The sequence below is a fragment of the Amphiura filiformis genome, chromosome 17, assembly GCF_039555335.1.
Source record: "Amphiura filiformis chromosome 17, Afil_fr2py, whole genome shotgun sequence".
Classification (NCBI taxonomy): domain Eukaryota; kingdom Metazoa; phylum Echinodermata; class Ophiuroidea; order Amphilepidida; family Amphiuridae; genus Amphiura; species Amphiura filiformis.
In genome coordinates, this window is record NC_092644.1 from 36,006,646 (window position 1) to 36,022,813 (window position 16,168).

A 16,168-nucleotide genomic window follows, 5' to 3' on the forward strand; every position below is an offset into this window, starting at 1 on the left:
TTCACGATGGCGAAATGAATGATTCGAATTTGAGACCAATTACCACAAAATTGTCACATGCAAATCTTGACAAACTACTACTTTGTCTCCACTACTGGATTATCCTTCGTATATAATACTTCACTGACAGTGGCGGTACTACGGGGAGGCAAGTCCCCCCCCCCCTCCATATTTTTCTTACTTCCCCGATTTCCCCCAGTAAAACCCCAAAATTACGAAAATGTCACATTTTTTCAGCAATTTTGCGCTAAATTGATTGATTTTGGCCCACCTGAAATTCACTTTTCCCCATGTCCCCACCCCCCCAGAAATTCCTGACGCAGCCGCGGCGTACTGAGGCGTTTTGTCGCTGCAGCAATTATAGTTGCCACGTAAACTCCTGCGGCAATATTGTAACGACAAAAAATAAGCATGCAAAACAATTCAAACTTTTTAGCTTGACAAATCCATTAAATGAGTACTCACGACTTAAGCTTTCGCCATCAGCGCTGATGGCTTGATCACAAGTGAATAGGTCCACTGCTCAAAACAAAAACATCTTCACTTCCGGGAAATGTCAACAAGCCGTTTCGCGGGAAAAGCAGTGGACCTATTCACTTGTGATCAAGCCATCAGCCCTGGTGGCGAAAACTAAAGTCGTGAGTACTCATTTAATGGATTTGTCAAGCTATAAAAAGTTTGAATTATTTATCTACAATCCTACAAATGCATCTATTTAATGCATGCAAAACATTTGAATTATTATATATCATTTTCAAGAGACCATAGAAGCGAAAAACACATATAGCTCGTTGTAAAATGAATTTTAATACACGTCAAGTACGGTCAAGTATTAATCGAAGTCAGTTGCAGTTAATATTTTAACAGGTTATAAGCATGTGAAGTTATGTTTTATTATCATTGCATTTTCATGAGCATGAAAAATGAAGACATGCAAAATTGAAGGTTTCCCAGTCAATTTATATCAAAACAAATTGATAGCTAAAACCAACTTCGATTCTTTAAAAGTCAGTGCATGGAATTTATACTCAAACTTGGTGATGGTATAAATTCTTACTTTTTTTGGATTTTACATAATGTGAATGGCTATACAAATATTTTTCAACGAAATATACTATTGTCTGTAAACCCGTTCACACCAGGAAAATCGCTTATTCGATGAATAATCAATGAAGATTTAGAAATTAGATTTATATACATTGGTTCGCTTCAAGTTCGGTAGTGACGTCAATGCTTTTTTGCAAACATAGTGCGCCACCGACAAACCGCCGTGTACCGACAAACCGCCCTTGTACGCGTTCGTTAACGGGACCGTGTCTTCATTTGATCTTCATTAACCATAAGGTGAACGCGCACTTAATTTCTGGTATGAACGGGGTCTATGTTACAAATCTATTTAAGAGAAATAAAGTCGCAAATTATTGTTTCACATCACAACGCAATTCAAACAGATATTTCTAATAAACCTACGTTATTAAGAATGACAAGACAAAGACACATGGTGACCTTTGACATGGTCAAAGGTCACCACTGTCGGGATACGCTAAATAGCGTAGAACCGACAGCTTGTCACTTCCAATAACTACAGTATCATGTCAAAACATTTGTACAAAATATACATATATTGTTTTTGTCTTGAATATACACCATGGCTGCAGAACATCATTTGAATATAATAATGAAATTAATTTCATTAGAACCGTGAAGATTCCCCTAATAGTGCACATGTGGTCTTTTGCCTTACGGTACATTTCACGTACAAATAGAGAGCTTCCTCCTCTGAAACGCCCAACAAAAATTAAGGATCCGTGAATTTATATATTTGCTGGTGAGATTTCTACAGGAGGGAATTTTCAGTTTGTGCCTAAAATTCCAGTTATGTCAAGGCAGCCCGTGTGCGCCATTAGGCAAATCTTTACGGTATTCTCTTTTGTATGTATGTATTATATTTAACATACATTTAATTATCATTCTTTACATTTGAAGATCTAAATGCACACTCCAAAAACTGTGTTTAGAAAGTCAATAGTGTTTGATTAATGTTAAGCAAAATTTAAAAGTGAAGTCAAAATGACGAATATGCTTTAGTTATGAGCTGAGACGTTAACCTGGATACAAGGTGGCGCTGTTTCACTTCACAGCGAAAAATGCACAGAGTCTCCCTTATAATATTGTACGGAGGGGCATCAGGTCAATGGTTGAGTTTGATTTATAAAGCTATGATTCTAACAAAGATATACAAAAACCAACTTAATGCATAGTTATTTTTTGCAATAATGAGCTAACCTCCGTCTTTAATATCTTAAAAGAAATCGGGCTCTGAAAGAGATGGACGTTTTGCCGGTACTCTACGCTTCCTCTGTGGAGGTGGAGGGTGTCCTTTAGCCGCCATCTTAGCTCTTTGGTGATATTCCCTTGCCATCTTATGGTTTCCTGCCTGCTTAGCGGCTATAGCTGCTGCTGTGTGACCTTCGATGGTCCTTCTTCTTTCTTGTTTCATCCTTTCAATCTCTTCTGGTGATACCGATGCTTTATATGCCTCCATATCAGATTTGAATCTTGCTTTCTCGTCGGCAACCCTCTGGTTTCGTTCCTCATCGCTCAGAGTAGGATCTTCGTGTATCTGTTTGATAGCCTGTTGGAATTCTGTATGACGTTCACGGACTTCTGGGGGCATGGTCTGGAGCATTTGATTGCCCTTCACGTGCTGGCGGAGAGAGTGAAGACGTGCTTGCTTCTCTTCTTCGGGGAGATCAGAACTCTTGATCTTCATGATCTCTTCCTTCAGAGCCGCTGCTCCTGCGTGTTGTCTCGCACCTTCATGCTGGCCTTCTTTGTTTGATTTACGATGGGCTGCTTTGCTACCATGGCGTCCACGCTGGTGTGTTTTCTTGCCTTCGTCGGGATGTATAGGGTCCGACTGGTCGTGACGGGGTTGACTAGGGGTTTGATCTGCTGGGGGTACCGTTTCGTCGTCAGCCTGCATGAAGAAAAAGAAAAGAAACAGAAATTATAAACTAAGTATCATTGTTTTAATGTATTGGAGGACACGAACAATAACAATTTTAATGAGGTTTTATAGACGGCTACGTCGATATGGGTTTTAGCCCAGGGGTTTTCAGTTCCACTTTTGACGAAGATGTAGTATACAATGTAATGAAGTAGTGTTGGATGATTTTCTGGTGCAACTAATATATTACTATGTAAAACTATTATAGTTATACAAAATGTATTAAAATGTACAGGTGAAAGAAAAACCATGCACGCATCGCACAATTAAACATGACATGTATAGGCAGATAAACCAGAGAAAAACTCCGGGTATAGGCAATTATTTTATCAATTAAATATTTACATATTTTTAATGATAAGATTATGACAAAAATGTTTCAATTAGGAATAATTGGAGGATTTTGCCCGATATGTCAGAGGTCAAAGTGTCCCAAAACTGCTCTCAAAAACCGGAAGTTACAATGCCGATTGGGCTTATTATAGCTCCCAGATGCAAAGAGGTTAAAATAAACATGGAGAGAAATAGATTGCCAAATAGATTGCAGCAAATTGCTTTGCCGACAGTATATTCATAAAAGTGGTACCATGCATTGTTTCGAACAAAAGGTTTCCGCCATCAAATTGATAATAAGTGATGAATAGAAAATTATTTGTAAGCGCACCAGTTGAGAAAGTGGTACCATTGTTCTCATATATCCTAAAGGAGTGTTTGTGCGGGTCTCAAGCCTATAAAAACAGGCTTTAGTTGTCGATGTGCACTTCTTTATCAGCCAACGGACTTTAGTAATTGAAAAATTAATAGTAAGGGGCAGGCTACTGAGTCTCTGCCTAATTCAAACAGCCCGCTTTTGATTTTGACTAAAATTTTGACTTAACATGCTGCTTAAACTTAATTGTATTTTTGTGCTCCGCAAATATTATAGTTGCCCTAAAACATATATTTTGGTAGATTAAAGAACACTACATCCATATCATGACTTTACTTTCAAAATGAGACTTTTTCGTCCTGAAAATTGGGCGCGTTGCGTGAACTTCGACATGAGGTAAAATCAGCATATTTCAACGTAGCATCTGCGTTTTATACTCAGTACGTTGGAATCCAAAATGGGAAATCGCAATGTCATTTTTTGTACGCGAAAGTATCACATACATTTCAATGGGCAATCTCTGCGTATGGACATCGCGTATAAATTTAGTCGATTTTCAACACATCGCTGTACCTTTATTACATTATAAGTGGCGCGGCGGCGTAGCCAGGATTTTGGAACCGAGGGGGCACAACTTGGAAATGTACCGACGGAAATATTTTTTTTGCCGACGGAAGTTGTGATTTGCACGTGACCTCGCTTCGATACAGGAATAGATCAACGTACGTCCGAAACCTACGTTTGGAAATCTCAATCTCACTGTTGTGTTCACTGGACGCACGTGTAGCCGAGTGGATAAAGCGCCCGACTCGTAATCCATAGGTTGCGAGTTCGAGCCCTGCTCGTGCCAACGTGTTGTGTCCTTGGGCGAGGCACTTTATCCTCATTGCCTATACGGGGATGGGGTGGAGTAGGATGTTTGTATAGTTGTTTGTTTCAATGTTGCAATATTGGCGCTGATTAAGCTTCTGCCTGCAAAATTGCATTGTGTCTGTTCAGGGATATGAGACAAAGTGTGTTTAAATTCTAGCAATTTAACCTGTCACTATTATAGAGTTTCAAATAAAACCTTTTTTTTATAGTTTTTTACGCTGGTTGCCATGCTAGAATACTTTGCATATGTACAATGTAAAGAGAACGATATTTTTGAAAGTATTATAGCCACAGTTTGGTTTATATAAGCTGTATCAAAATGATTGGTACCCATCATTTTTTGGTGTTTATTGACGAAGTCTGTTTCTTCGTTATACGACATTGGATCCTCTTAATGTCCTTTTATAGACCTGTTCCATTTTGATGTGGTGGTCTTGCGCGCCCATTATCACTGGAAACTGATGGGTACCAATCATTTTGATACAGCCTCTTTAATCATTATAATACTAATGGTGCCCATTCATTGTGAAATAATTGATTCAACGAACAAATTTCACTTAATTCCATTCGCGTTTCTATGGAAATAAATATGGTTTCTGCACTTAGAGATTATTTTTAGCATGGGTAGAACTCACAGCAGAGGTTCTTGCTTTCACGGCGAATCCTTCCCCCCTCCCCCACCTCCATGGCCTGGCTCTTCAATACCGTGCTAGCCAGCTCAGTATAGATACCTATACATATACATGCTGACCAGAATTACAGTCAAACACCTTGGCTTTGAACAAAAATAAGAGTAAACTTGGAAATTTTGCGCGCTTCTCGTGCAATGATGTACCGAAAACGATTTTCATTATTTAGATCATTATATTATTGAAAATTAACACGTTGATGTTTTACAAAAGTTCATTCTTCAAATCGCATACTTTGCAAACTTGCTTAATTTATTGTTGTTAATGAGTTATGTACGTTTTACAAAAGTGTTGTTGTTTCAGCCCTCTTTACAACATAACTCGTAAGAACCACAACACCTATAAAAGTATATCTGTGATATTTTAATTCTTCTACATACTCGCTATGAATTGAGCAGTGCAGTTTTTGCCAAAGCTCACTACCATTCGTAAGATGCTGTGAACTACCAAAACACAACAGTTTAAAATAATTAATAACCTTTTAAAGAGGCGATCTATTGAAAGGGCGCTTTCATGATAATAGTAATAAAATAATAATAATAATAATAATAATAATAATAATGATAATAACAATAATAATAATAATAACACTAACACTAATAATAATAATAATAACACTTATAATAATAGTGATGATAATAATAATAATAATAATAATAATAATAATAATAATAATAATAATAATAATAATAATAATAATAATAGGCTAATAATAGCAACAAGAACAACAACAATAATAATAATAATAATAGCAACAGCAACATTAATAATAATTACATTATGATGATGATGATAATAATAGCAATAATAATAATAACAATAACACTAATAATAATAATCATCATCACACGTGATTTGGAAAAAATTGCGACACCCTCAGTGATGTGTCATGGAGATTTAAAAAAAATTGTCAGGAGCATATTTAAATCCCTTGAAACAACGGGTTAAAAATAAAAATGCAAGTTTGCAACTGTATCCTTAAATTCATAACAGATTTGCATACGTATTTTGCTTTTTCTTTTTAAACATTCTTTTAAACAGAGCCTTTCAATTTATCCTTAACTTTGATATCGTGGAAGTGTATTATTAGAAAAACAATCACGTGTATTGAAATATTATTGTATTTCGACCTTTATATGTTTAAAAAGAGACAAAGAAACTTAAGAAAGTCAAATAATCATGTTTTGTTGAAACAACAAAATGTCTTCAGAAGATAGCATTTAATAGAGATTAATTAATTATTAACGAAAGCCCCCCCTCGGACACACACACCCCTGACACACACACACCCAAATAACTTGTCAATTTGTGAGACCATGGACGTACTAAATATTTAGTACGGTACGTCCATGGTCAGATGGTGAGACCATGGAGGTATATAAATAAATGGAGAATGATCCAGCCAAGCCTCTTTTGTACTACGTTGGTTATGACCAATTATTGTTGAATGGGCATTTTCAGGTTTATATTGATTATGCTAAGCTGATTACATTGTGAAGTCTGTTTCACTGGCCATTGATTTCAATGGGGTAAAATGAAGTTTATACTTATTGGAAAGTGCTCATGTTTCATAAAATTTTGATATCAAAATCTCATTTTCGCCAAAAATTGAGTGCTTAAATTCTGAGACTAGTAGGCCTATACCTAGGTTTAGGTATACTAGTCTCAGTTAAATTGCATCAAGAAAACAGTCTTTTTGATAAAAGAAACACCTTATCTGTTGTCATCTTGTGACTTCCTACATTTTGGTCATGAAAAATTGAATTATGACTTTTTTTTTCCCAAAAGTTATGACCCCCCGTATATTTGGAACCCTCCTCCAAAGAAAATGGTAGCCCCTAATAATATTAATATAATCATTTAGGCCTAAATACTGATAATTATTTATTATAAAATGAGAAGTTTAATGATGATGATTTAGGCGGCCTATACGATTTCATGACAATACAGATTTAAAAGTTTAAAAAACAATAATATGACATATCCGTCATGGCACTCAATCAATTTGACCCGAAGCTTCAACCCAAATCACGGTTATCATACACTAAACTATGAGAAACTGTTTAAACAAAGTATGTAGGGCCTATACATTCCGTATAGGGCCTATCAATTTCGCTCTAGAAAAGATTGTCTGATCATCACTTTTGCTTGAATTCCGAAGTACTTCCGGTAAATTTTGCTCGCTCGTAACTCAAATGGCCCAAATTGGCCCAACATAATCTTTTCACAATCGGAAGGTAAAAACGTTTTGCTTTCATTTGCACTATGTTTGAACTCCCTCAGACCCTCTTAAAAGCTTAATATATGAACATGAAAACTAAGTATATTTGTCAAGTTACGGCACAACTAGTGTAGAAAACAGTTTCATAACTTGAGAACAGAACATCCAAATTTCTTCGGGTTTTCGCACGATCATACATTGAAACTATAAGCTATCAAAACTGGTGACTTTGAACATCTGATTGACTAGCTGACGTCATTATACAGTCTCTTTTACAAGGCTTCCGGTACGGGTCAATGTAGGGTCAATTCCTATGAGGAAATTTTGGGAGTGACAATCAATGAACCATGGTAGAGGCTCATAACCATCGTGGAGACCAATAGCTTGGCTGAAGTGGCTGGTCAATTCAAGTTTGGTGACTCATTGAATAGAGGTAACGGGATAATCTCCACTTAGGAGATTAGAATTCTGGCGATCATTCTCCATTTAAGCAGTATTCAGACTTTTTATTGTACGTACAATATTGTATGCAACATATCTACGTTGTTTAATCTATTGCCATTCTATTTCCATGCAGTAATGTTTAAGTTCTAACGAATGTTTGATGACGTAAAATCGATAATATATTTCTACTAGATATTACATGTAACATATTATCGACTTTTCGTCATCAAACATTCGTTAGAACTTAAACATTACTGGAAATAGAATGGCAATAGATTAAATAACGTAGATATGTTGCATACAATATTGTACGTACAATACTCGGAGTCTGTGGAGCGCTTTATTTATATACCTCCATGGTGAGACATTATACAGTCAATTTTATTATATCAAAAGCGTCACTCAACTTCCTTTAAAAACGATAAATCAATAACTGATATAGATATTCATTTTAGGATATTGAGCGCAGCCTTATTTCTTTCAAGTCGGACTAAATTAATCAATCCCAAGCATTCGTATGGTAATATCACACAGGGAAAATTATGCAACCAAAGATACCGTTGGCATGTATGTGCATATCACCGTCATAATATTACCATCTTTATTTACACATTCAGGGGATCATTATTAATATTTTATCAATTTTTGGACATGATTCAATAAACGATTTAGATAATAAGACATGTCTGCAGCTTTGCGTATTTTTAACCATTTTCACAGCAGTTTCTGGAACATAAGAAATGATTTCGTTATGATGCGGATGGTATCATCACAAAAACACTACACTGCAAATAAACATGTTTAGGTTTCAGTAACACTTTTTAAACACATGAACGTGTTTATCAACATCTTAAAATACTTAATATCCACGTTATGAATGGTATTTTCAGAAACCTCTACCCTACATATTACAAATACAAAATAAATCCTAACACTTTCATTGCGTTTTCAAAATCATCGCACTCTAAAGTTTGTACTTACATACACCAAAGTGTTATATATAAACGGTTATAAACACTAACGATATAAAAGCTTCCTTAAACACATTGTTTTAAACATTATCTAAAAGTGTTCTAGATAATGTGGGTAGGCCTATTAACTATTTTCAGTAAACGCGTACATGTGTTTAAAAAGTGTTACTTTTATTTGCAGTGTTTATACATGTCACTCTGCTGATCTCACGCATATTTGGGGCAGATTATTTCCTTCCTCGTAACCCGAAAACTTTAAAGGGGTGCAAGACCTTCCCGCTATGGGAACACTATCAGGAAAAAGGGTTCTCCACTGGGTTCACAGGTTCCTTATAAACATCTATACCAAAAAGTACCCCCCCCCCCCCCTTAGTATGAGATTAAGTCAAAATCTATGCATCAACAAAAGGAAAACCCAGGTTTGTTTTGTAAATTTTGATGCCTCATTTGTCTTAATAGCCCAAAATTTGTTGCCATGGGGACCTTTGAATGAAAACGAACCCCCATTCAAAAGTTGCACCTAAACCCATTGAAAATGTTGCTTTTGTTGTTAAGGGATGGGGTATGAACGTTTGGACAGTATTTATTGTGGGACATTAGAGTACATCAGACATATCGAATTGCATTCTGAATACGAAGAATGTCCTTCTGATATCAAATAATTTAGATTTTTTGAAATTCGCAATGTAATACACATTTTATGGCAAACTATTAAAAATTGATATTTTTGAAATATAACAGTCCTCGAAATAAACTTTATAAATCTGATGATGTATTCTTAAAGTGTATGTAGCTGGGATGAAAAGCCGACGATCAATTGAAAATTTTGACCTTTCGTATTGAAGATATGGATTTTTTTCCCAAAACACCACAAAAAAGGTTTTTTGGGAAAATCCACATCTTCAATATGAAAGGTCAAAATTTTCAATTGATCGTCGGCTTTTCCTCCCAGCTACATACACTTTAAGAATATGTCGTTAGATTTATAAAATTTACTTCGAGGACTGTTATATCAAAAATGTGAAAAATATCAAATTTTAATAATTTGTCATAAAATTTGTATTATATCGTGAATTTCCAAAAATGAAAATTATTTGATATCAGAAAGACATTCTTCGTATTCAGAATGCACTTCGATATGTCTGATGTGCTCTCATGTCCCACAAAAAATACTGTCGAGACGCTCAAAACGCTCATTCCAGATCCCTTAACATGCTTAAGAGTGCCTGGTCGTCACTGCACTGGTCACCGCGGGTCATCTTTGACCAGTCATGTAGAGAATGAAACCATGGTAAGGGGCGCACCATTAGATTTCCAGGGGGGGCATGGGAGTTTTTGAAAAAAAAACTTCGCCCACTAGTGAGACAAAAAAAAAACTTTGCCCACTAATGAGATGAAAAATAAAACCACACTTTAGAGGCGATAAAAAAATAAAAAAAAAAAAAAAAAAAAAAAAAAATTCTGCCTGACCCAAACTCCCATGCCCCCCCCTGAGAATCTAATGGTGCGTCCCTAAGGGTACACTGACTTGAGTAGCTTAATTTTAGTGCAACTTTTCGCCAGCCCATAGGGCTGGTACCTGTTTCTGAGATGGGGTTTGTGTACACTAAAGATTAGCTAAGATTATAAGCTTCTTCTATTGGTATGAATTATTTTTTTACTTCTCGTGGTGGAATTGTTTTTGATATCTGCTAATTCGATTTGCAAGGAAAACAAAGTATGTTTTGCCGTTTCAACGAACGAAAACGATTGAGTATTGCCAAAGTTATGTTTGAATTAATTATGACTTAAAAAGTTATCATAGGTTAGGCCTACACATATAAACATAAACTTGTTCAGCAATCAGCATATCAAAAAAATGACATGGTCAAAGCGGGGGAATGGTCACGAGGTCATATCAGTGGACTACTGAGCATAGCATGATGTTTGGTTGCCTGTGAGTGCATAATTGATATGTTGATAACAGATCTAATAATGTTGTAGAATCAAAATCTTCATTGGACCACATTGAAGTCAAAGTAATTATCTATCCTATCCTGTATCGTTTTATGGATAAAATTGACTCAAAATGTTATTGATGATATTATTGCTATCTTTAACATCAGTTTTGTCTTTTCAACGGGAAAAATCCGATTGAAAATAAAGTTTTTAGGGCTAGCTATAATATTGAACAATATATCCCATATTTTGACATGCACTTATAGAAAATAAATAAATTATTGTCTTACTTTATAAATTATAAATACTGTAGAATGACACATAACTAAAGTGAGGCCAATTTCTATCTTTTTTATTTGATTCATAAAATTACATTCAACAAAATGATTGAAGACTGAGAAAACACACAATGCAGACTATTACAGAATGGAGTAGGTTAGATGCCATGTCCATAGCTTTGCAGGAGTTTCGGACTAACAATCAACACATTAAAAATACAGTTTAAAAGTGAAGATTGTAGTGAATGATCAGTCCTTAATATCAGGTGCTTGCCACTATCTACTTTATAGTAAACTATATACATTGCGAAATAATATAAAATTATTTTAAAATAAAATGTGCATGTAAGTTGAGTTAACATAGCGAATTAACTAACAACTGCAGTGTATTTCTTGATTTTAATAATAAGCATGGGTAAAAAGCAGTAAAGACAAAAATACAGAACAATTTGGAGTAATGAATTAAAGAGTTGACAGGACCATTGATGGTTTGGTGAACTGTCATGTAACATGGATGTAAGCGTGATCCTAAAAATGCCTTTCACGGTGACCCAAACTATTTACAAGACCTCTTCTGCATTGAGGCTGGCCTTCCTTTTAGAGGGAATTTTTATTTAATTTGATGCATGGAGTTTGAGTTTTATATCGTGATAAAGGGGGTAATTACTTTTTGGTATGCGTTTACTATAGAACAATAGGGGCTCTAAATAGACCCCTGGATGCTTTATTGGTTAAGGTGCCCCCTGGTGTAAAGCCGACGAACCCTTGTAGCACCCTTTTTTGCCAGAGTGCATAGGGTGGAATTGTTCTCTTGATTTTTGTTCAGTCTCGTTCTCTTTCAATTCGTTTGTTTTTAGCCAATAAAATAAGGCATCACCGTCACCGGCATCATTGGAAATGTTTAAATTATAAGCTTGAAACCAAATTTACCAGCCGTTTTCTTCGGCCAAATATGCAATGGCTGAGCTGTGATGGGTCTATACGCCATTTAAATTTAATAAGCTCAACAGGTATATGGTCATTGGTGAACAATTATATACATGACATTGTATATTATTTACACAAGACAACATGAAATCCTGGAAATTTCTTCGAACAATATTTGAAAAATTGAATAATTCCTATAATTCATTATAATTGTGCTAATTTCTATGAATGTTTTTCCCACAGTTTCAGCTCACCATGTTGTAACAGCATGTATAGCAAGATCTACTATAAGACTAACCGTGCTGCGAATCAATTACGAAAGGGGGAATTAACATAGGCCATAGATTTATAGTGAAAGTAACAGAATAGGCCTTTAGTAATAACATAATAATCAAAGAACAAAAACTGAAATTAAAACACAGAGGCATTGAATTGATTAACATACGATCAGTCAAATATGAATGAAAATTATTGAATTTTTTGTTCACTTTTCTGTCTATATAATGATATAACGCAAAAACCACATGACTAAAAATAGTACATTTTCTGCCGCTACACACTGATTTCAAAAATATATGAATTACCAGTAAGAGTGATTTAATATTCTTCGTAATTGTAGCATTATTAAAGAAAACCTGTTAAAACGTGTTCAACAGGTCGCAAGAGAATTAAATAGAGATATCATACCATCTCATTTGCGTCATCCTTACTTTTAATATAGTACTTACCGGTGACGATCGTGTGTCTTTCGTTTTCTCAGCAATGACGGCTCCAACTAACAGAACCAAAAGGCCCATCACCAACTCAACACGCATTTTTGTGTTAATTCCAATTCCAATTCAAAATGAAAAGCTAAATTTGAGCAAAAATATCATGAAATAACTGCTATTGTTTGCTCGCTGCCTTGACTGAATATATACCGTAATGCGTTTTGCCTTAAGTGGTGGTATGATAAATAAGCAACGCTAGGTCGAAAGATCGCTAGTCTAAAATCGATGAATTTATATATTGGCAATCAATTTAAAATAGAATTGATGGCATAAAGGTGAATTTGTAGTCATAGCAACATTGTGCTGTTTAAAGCAGTGGCTTTTAAAGTGCCTGCTTATTGCAATATTAATGCAATTACTATAATATAATGTATATATGACAAATTAATTAGCAGAGGTTTGTTTTGTGAAACCGTTGACAGAAATTTCAAGATTTTTAAAACCATCATATAGGCCTAAGCCTTAATACTGAATGTTTTTAGTTTACTAAATACGTCTTTGTATGGGGTGAGTACTTGAAATGTATCGATCTGTGGACCAAGGCCGTAGACCACGGTTTCAGCATGGACAAGGAAGAGAAGATCTTGACAAATTATAATAATAGTACGGTGTACGACATGTGCCAATTATGCCAGCTATGAGCTATTGCAAGTAACCGGAATTTTTATTCTATTTTTACCCGTTTTTATTGCATTTTGCCCGTGTTTAATGTATTTTTGCCCGCGTGTTAAATGTATTATTGCCCGTATTGAATGTATTTTTGCCCGTGTTTAAGGTTACACGAGGTATTGTTGGTCGAAGCAGCCAAAAAAAATAGATTTTCATTATCTGAATCAATATATTAGGCTAAACTTTACTATACCCTACCACATTTGGCCGTCGCCGAAGCTACCCTAGTTTTAGCCCTGCTACACCGACGGCGCGAAACTCGATGATATGATTAGGCCTACATTGAATGATGTATGGATTAAATCAGTGCAATTAATAAATCACTTAATTCAGCAAATTAAATAAACGAACGAGAGAGATTCAAAACAACATTGTAGTAATTTAATTAATAATGCCACTATATAATCAAGAAGAGGAACATTAGTAAATTTTAAATTTAATTAATATTCATAGTTATTGCTTTGTTTCCCATAATCAGCCAGGAATCATAAATCTGCATAATGATCAGTTTCCATTCATTAATTGTCTTATTTAAAGAAGAGATAAAAAATTATTAATTAACATAAGAACATTAAATAAAAACATTAACTTTTAACAATAGTCAGTCATTAATTATAAATGTAAATTTTCTGATGCACACCAGGAAGGTTACCGTTGTTGCAGGGCTACAGCGACTTCGCCGTTTGATAATTAATCAATTAATTAACGTTCTTAAACAATTAACTTTTATCAATATTCAGTCATTAATCTTATGCCCATGAGGAAGGTTACCGTTGTTGCAGGGCTACAGCGACATCGCCGTTTGATAATTAATGAATTAATTAACAAACAAACAAACAAACTTTATAAATATTCACCCATTAATGCGATGCCTATGAGGAAGGTTATCGTTGTTGCAGGGCTACAGCGACATCGCCGTGTGAACTTTGAACGACAATTTCTCAACAACCCTACTACCGATTTCCATGATTTTTGTAACAAATTTCTTCTTTTTAAAAGACCTTGCTAAGTATAGGCATAAATGATAAAAATTATCATGATTATACGTCGTTCATAAAACGCCCTACCATTCGCAAGCTTTACTTTACATTGACCGCGTTTTACGTTCAATACAAATCTGAATAAAGATGGAAGATAATTACAAGTTCTGTTTCATTCACAATGTTTTGTTGAACTTGTAAAATAAATGTCTTATGATGCTTATTTTTTCACCTAATTAGTCGGAACTGTATGAGCGATGAATGACCATTTTAATTAACTTTTTAGTGGTCACGGTCCTGTTTTTATTTACAACAACTGCAAAGTATGAAATCACATAAACCAGTGTATACGTCGTTCATAAAGGGCCCCAACCAGTGGTACTCAGGTGCAAAAGTTCTGTTTCTTCTTAATTAATTTTTCAGTGGTCACGGTCCTGTTTTTATTTATAATATCTGGAAATTATGAAATAACATAAACCAGTGTATACGTCGTTCATAAAATGCCCCAACCAGTGACAACCAGGTGCAAACTAAGTTATGTGCATTATGCGCTTACCAATGACAACTTAACTTAATATTTGCTCTTGTCAACAAACAAGCAACTCTCCATTTCACATGTGCATCCTATGTATATCGCCCAAGCATCATCTACAATCCAACGATCACTTGTATCAATATGCAAATATATGATTCAATACGTGCATGTTGATTAATAGGGATTAGTTTTTTAACGGCTTTTTTAATATTCGGGTATGGGCGGGCGAAGCGTAAATAAACATGTGTTGGTTAATCCTAAAACCAAGCAGGTCATTAATTTTTATTCTTTAAATAATCAAATAATTAAAAAAATCATTCGCGGCGTCGCTGTAGCACGGCAACAGCGGCACCTTCACCCAATGGCAAGGTAGGCCTATAGGTTAGCGGCGTCATTGTAACACGGTAATAGCGATACCTTCTTCCTCTTCATTACATTTATTTGCTAACATGACCAAGCCATTACAAAATACGCAAAAAGTCTAGCTTTGCGCCGTCGCCGTAGCACAGCAACAACGATAGCTTCGCGCCGTCGGTGTAGCCCAGTAAAAAGGTATAGCTTGGCGCCGTCGCTGTAGCACAGCAACAGCGATACCTTCCTCCCCTACATTAATTTGGTGACTTGACCAAATAAGGTATACCTCAGTGCCGTCGGTGTTACCATACGGAAATAGGTATACTTACACGCCGTCGGTTTAGCCCCTCAAAAAAGTCTAGCTTCGCGCCGTCGCTGTAGCACAGCAACAACGACACCTTCGCGCCGTCGCTGTAGCACGTAAAAGGTATAGCTTCGCGCCGTCGCTGTAGCACGGCAACAGCGATACCTTCCCGCCGTCGGTGTAGCCCTGTAAAAAAGGTCTAGCTTCGCGCCGTCGCTGTAGCACGGCAACAGCGATACCTTCCCGCCGTCGGTGTAGCCCTGTAAAAAGGTCTAGCTTCACGCCGTCGCTGTAGCACGGCAACAGCGATACCTTCGCGCCGTCGCACAGTGGGCCAGGTCAAAGTCAAAGTGTGCCAAAACCCTACTTTAGTGACTTTCAATGTTCGAATTTTTTTTATGTGATTTGGAGAGATAATGAACCTAAGAATATTTTCTGAAAATATTTCACCACTGGTTTGTTCTTAAAGGTTGTATTTTTTATAATAAACACGCGAAATCGCCACAATATGCTTCTTATTAGCAAAATCATGATTTGGGGGTAAAATTCTATAATT

The 16,168-nt window shown here is 35.7% G+C and overlaps 1 protein-coding gene across 1 annotated transcript; it reads right to left on the minus strand.

Annotated features, from left to right (window-relative positions):
- Positions 1–792: 792 nt before the first annotated feature.
- On the minus strand, positions 793–12,962 carry LOC140137709 (uncharacterized). The gene is made up of 2 exons (XM_072159469.1): positions 12,729–12,962; positions 793–2,980 (listed from the first exon to the last, which is right to left on the minus strand). The coding sequence occupies exons 1-2, from the start codon at positions 12,813–12,815 to the stop codon at positions 2,303–2,305; spliced, it is 765 nt and encodes a 254-aa protein (XP_072015570.1). The 5' UTR covers positions 12,816–12,962; the 3' UTR covers positions 793–2,302.
- Positions 12,963–16,168: the final 3,206 nt, after the last annotated feature.

Coding starts and splice junctions, on each gene's coding strand:
- LOC140137709 (XM_072159469.1), bottom strand. CDS start 12,815: ATGCGTGTTGAGTTGGTGATGGGCCTTTTGGTTCTGTTAGTTGGAGCC. Junction 2,981..12,728: donor AAGACACACGATCGTCACCG/GTAAGTACTATA, acceptor TTCTTCATGCAG/GCTGACGACGAAACGGTACC.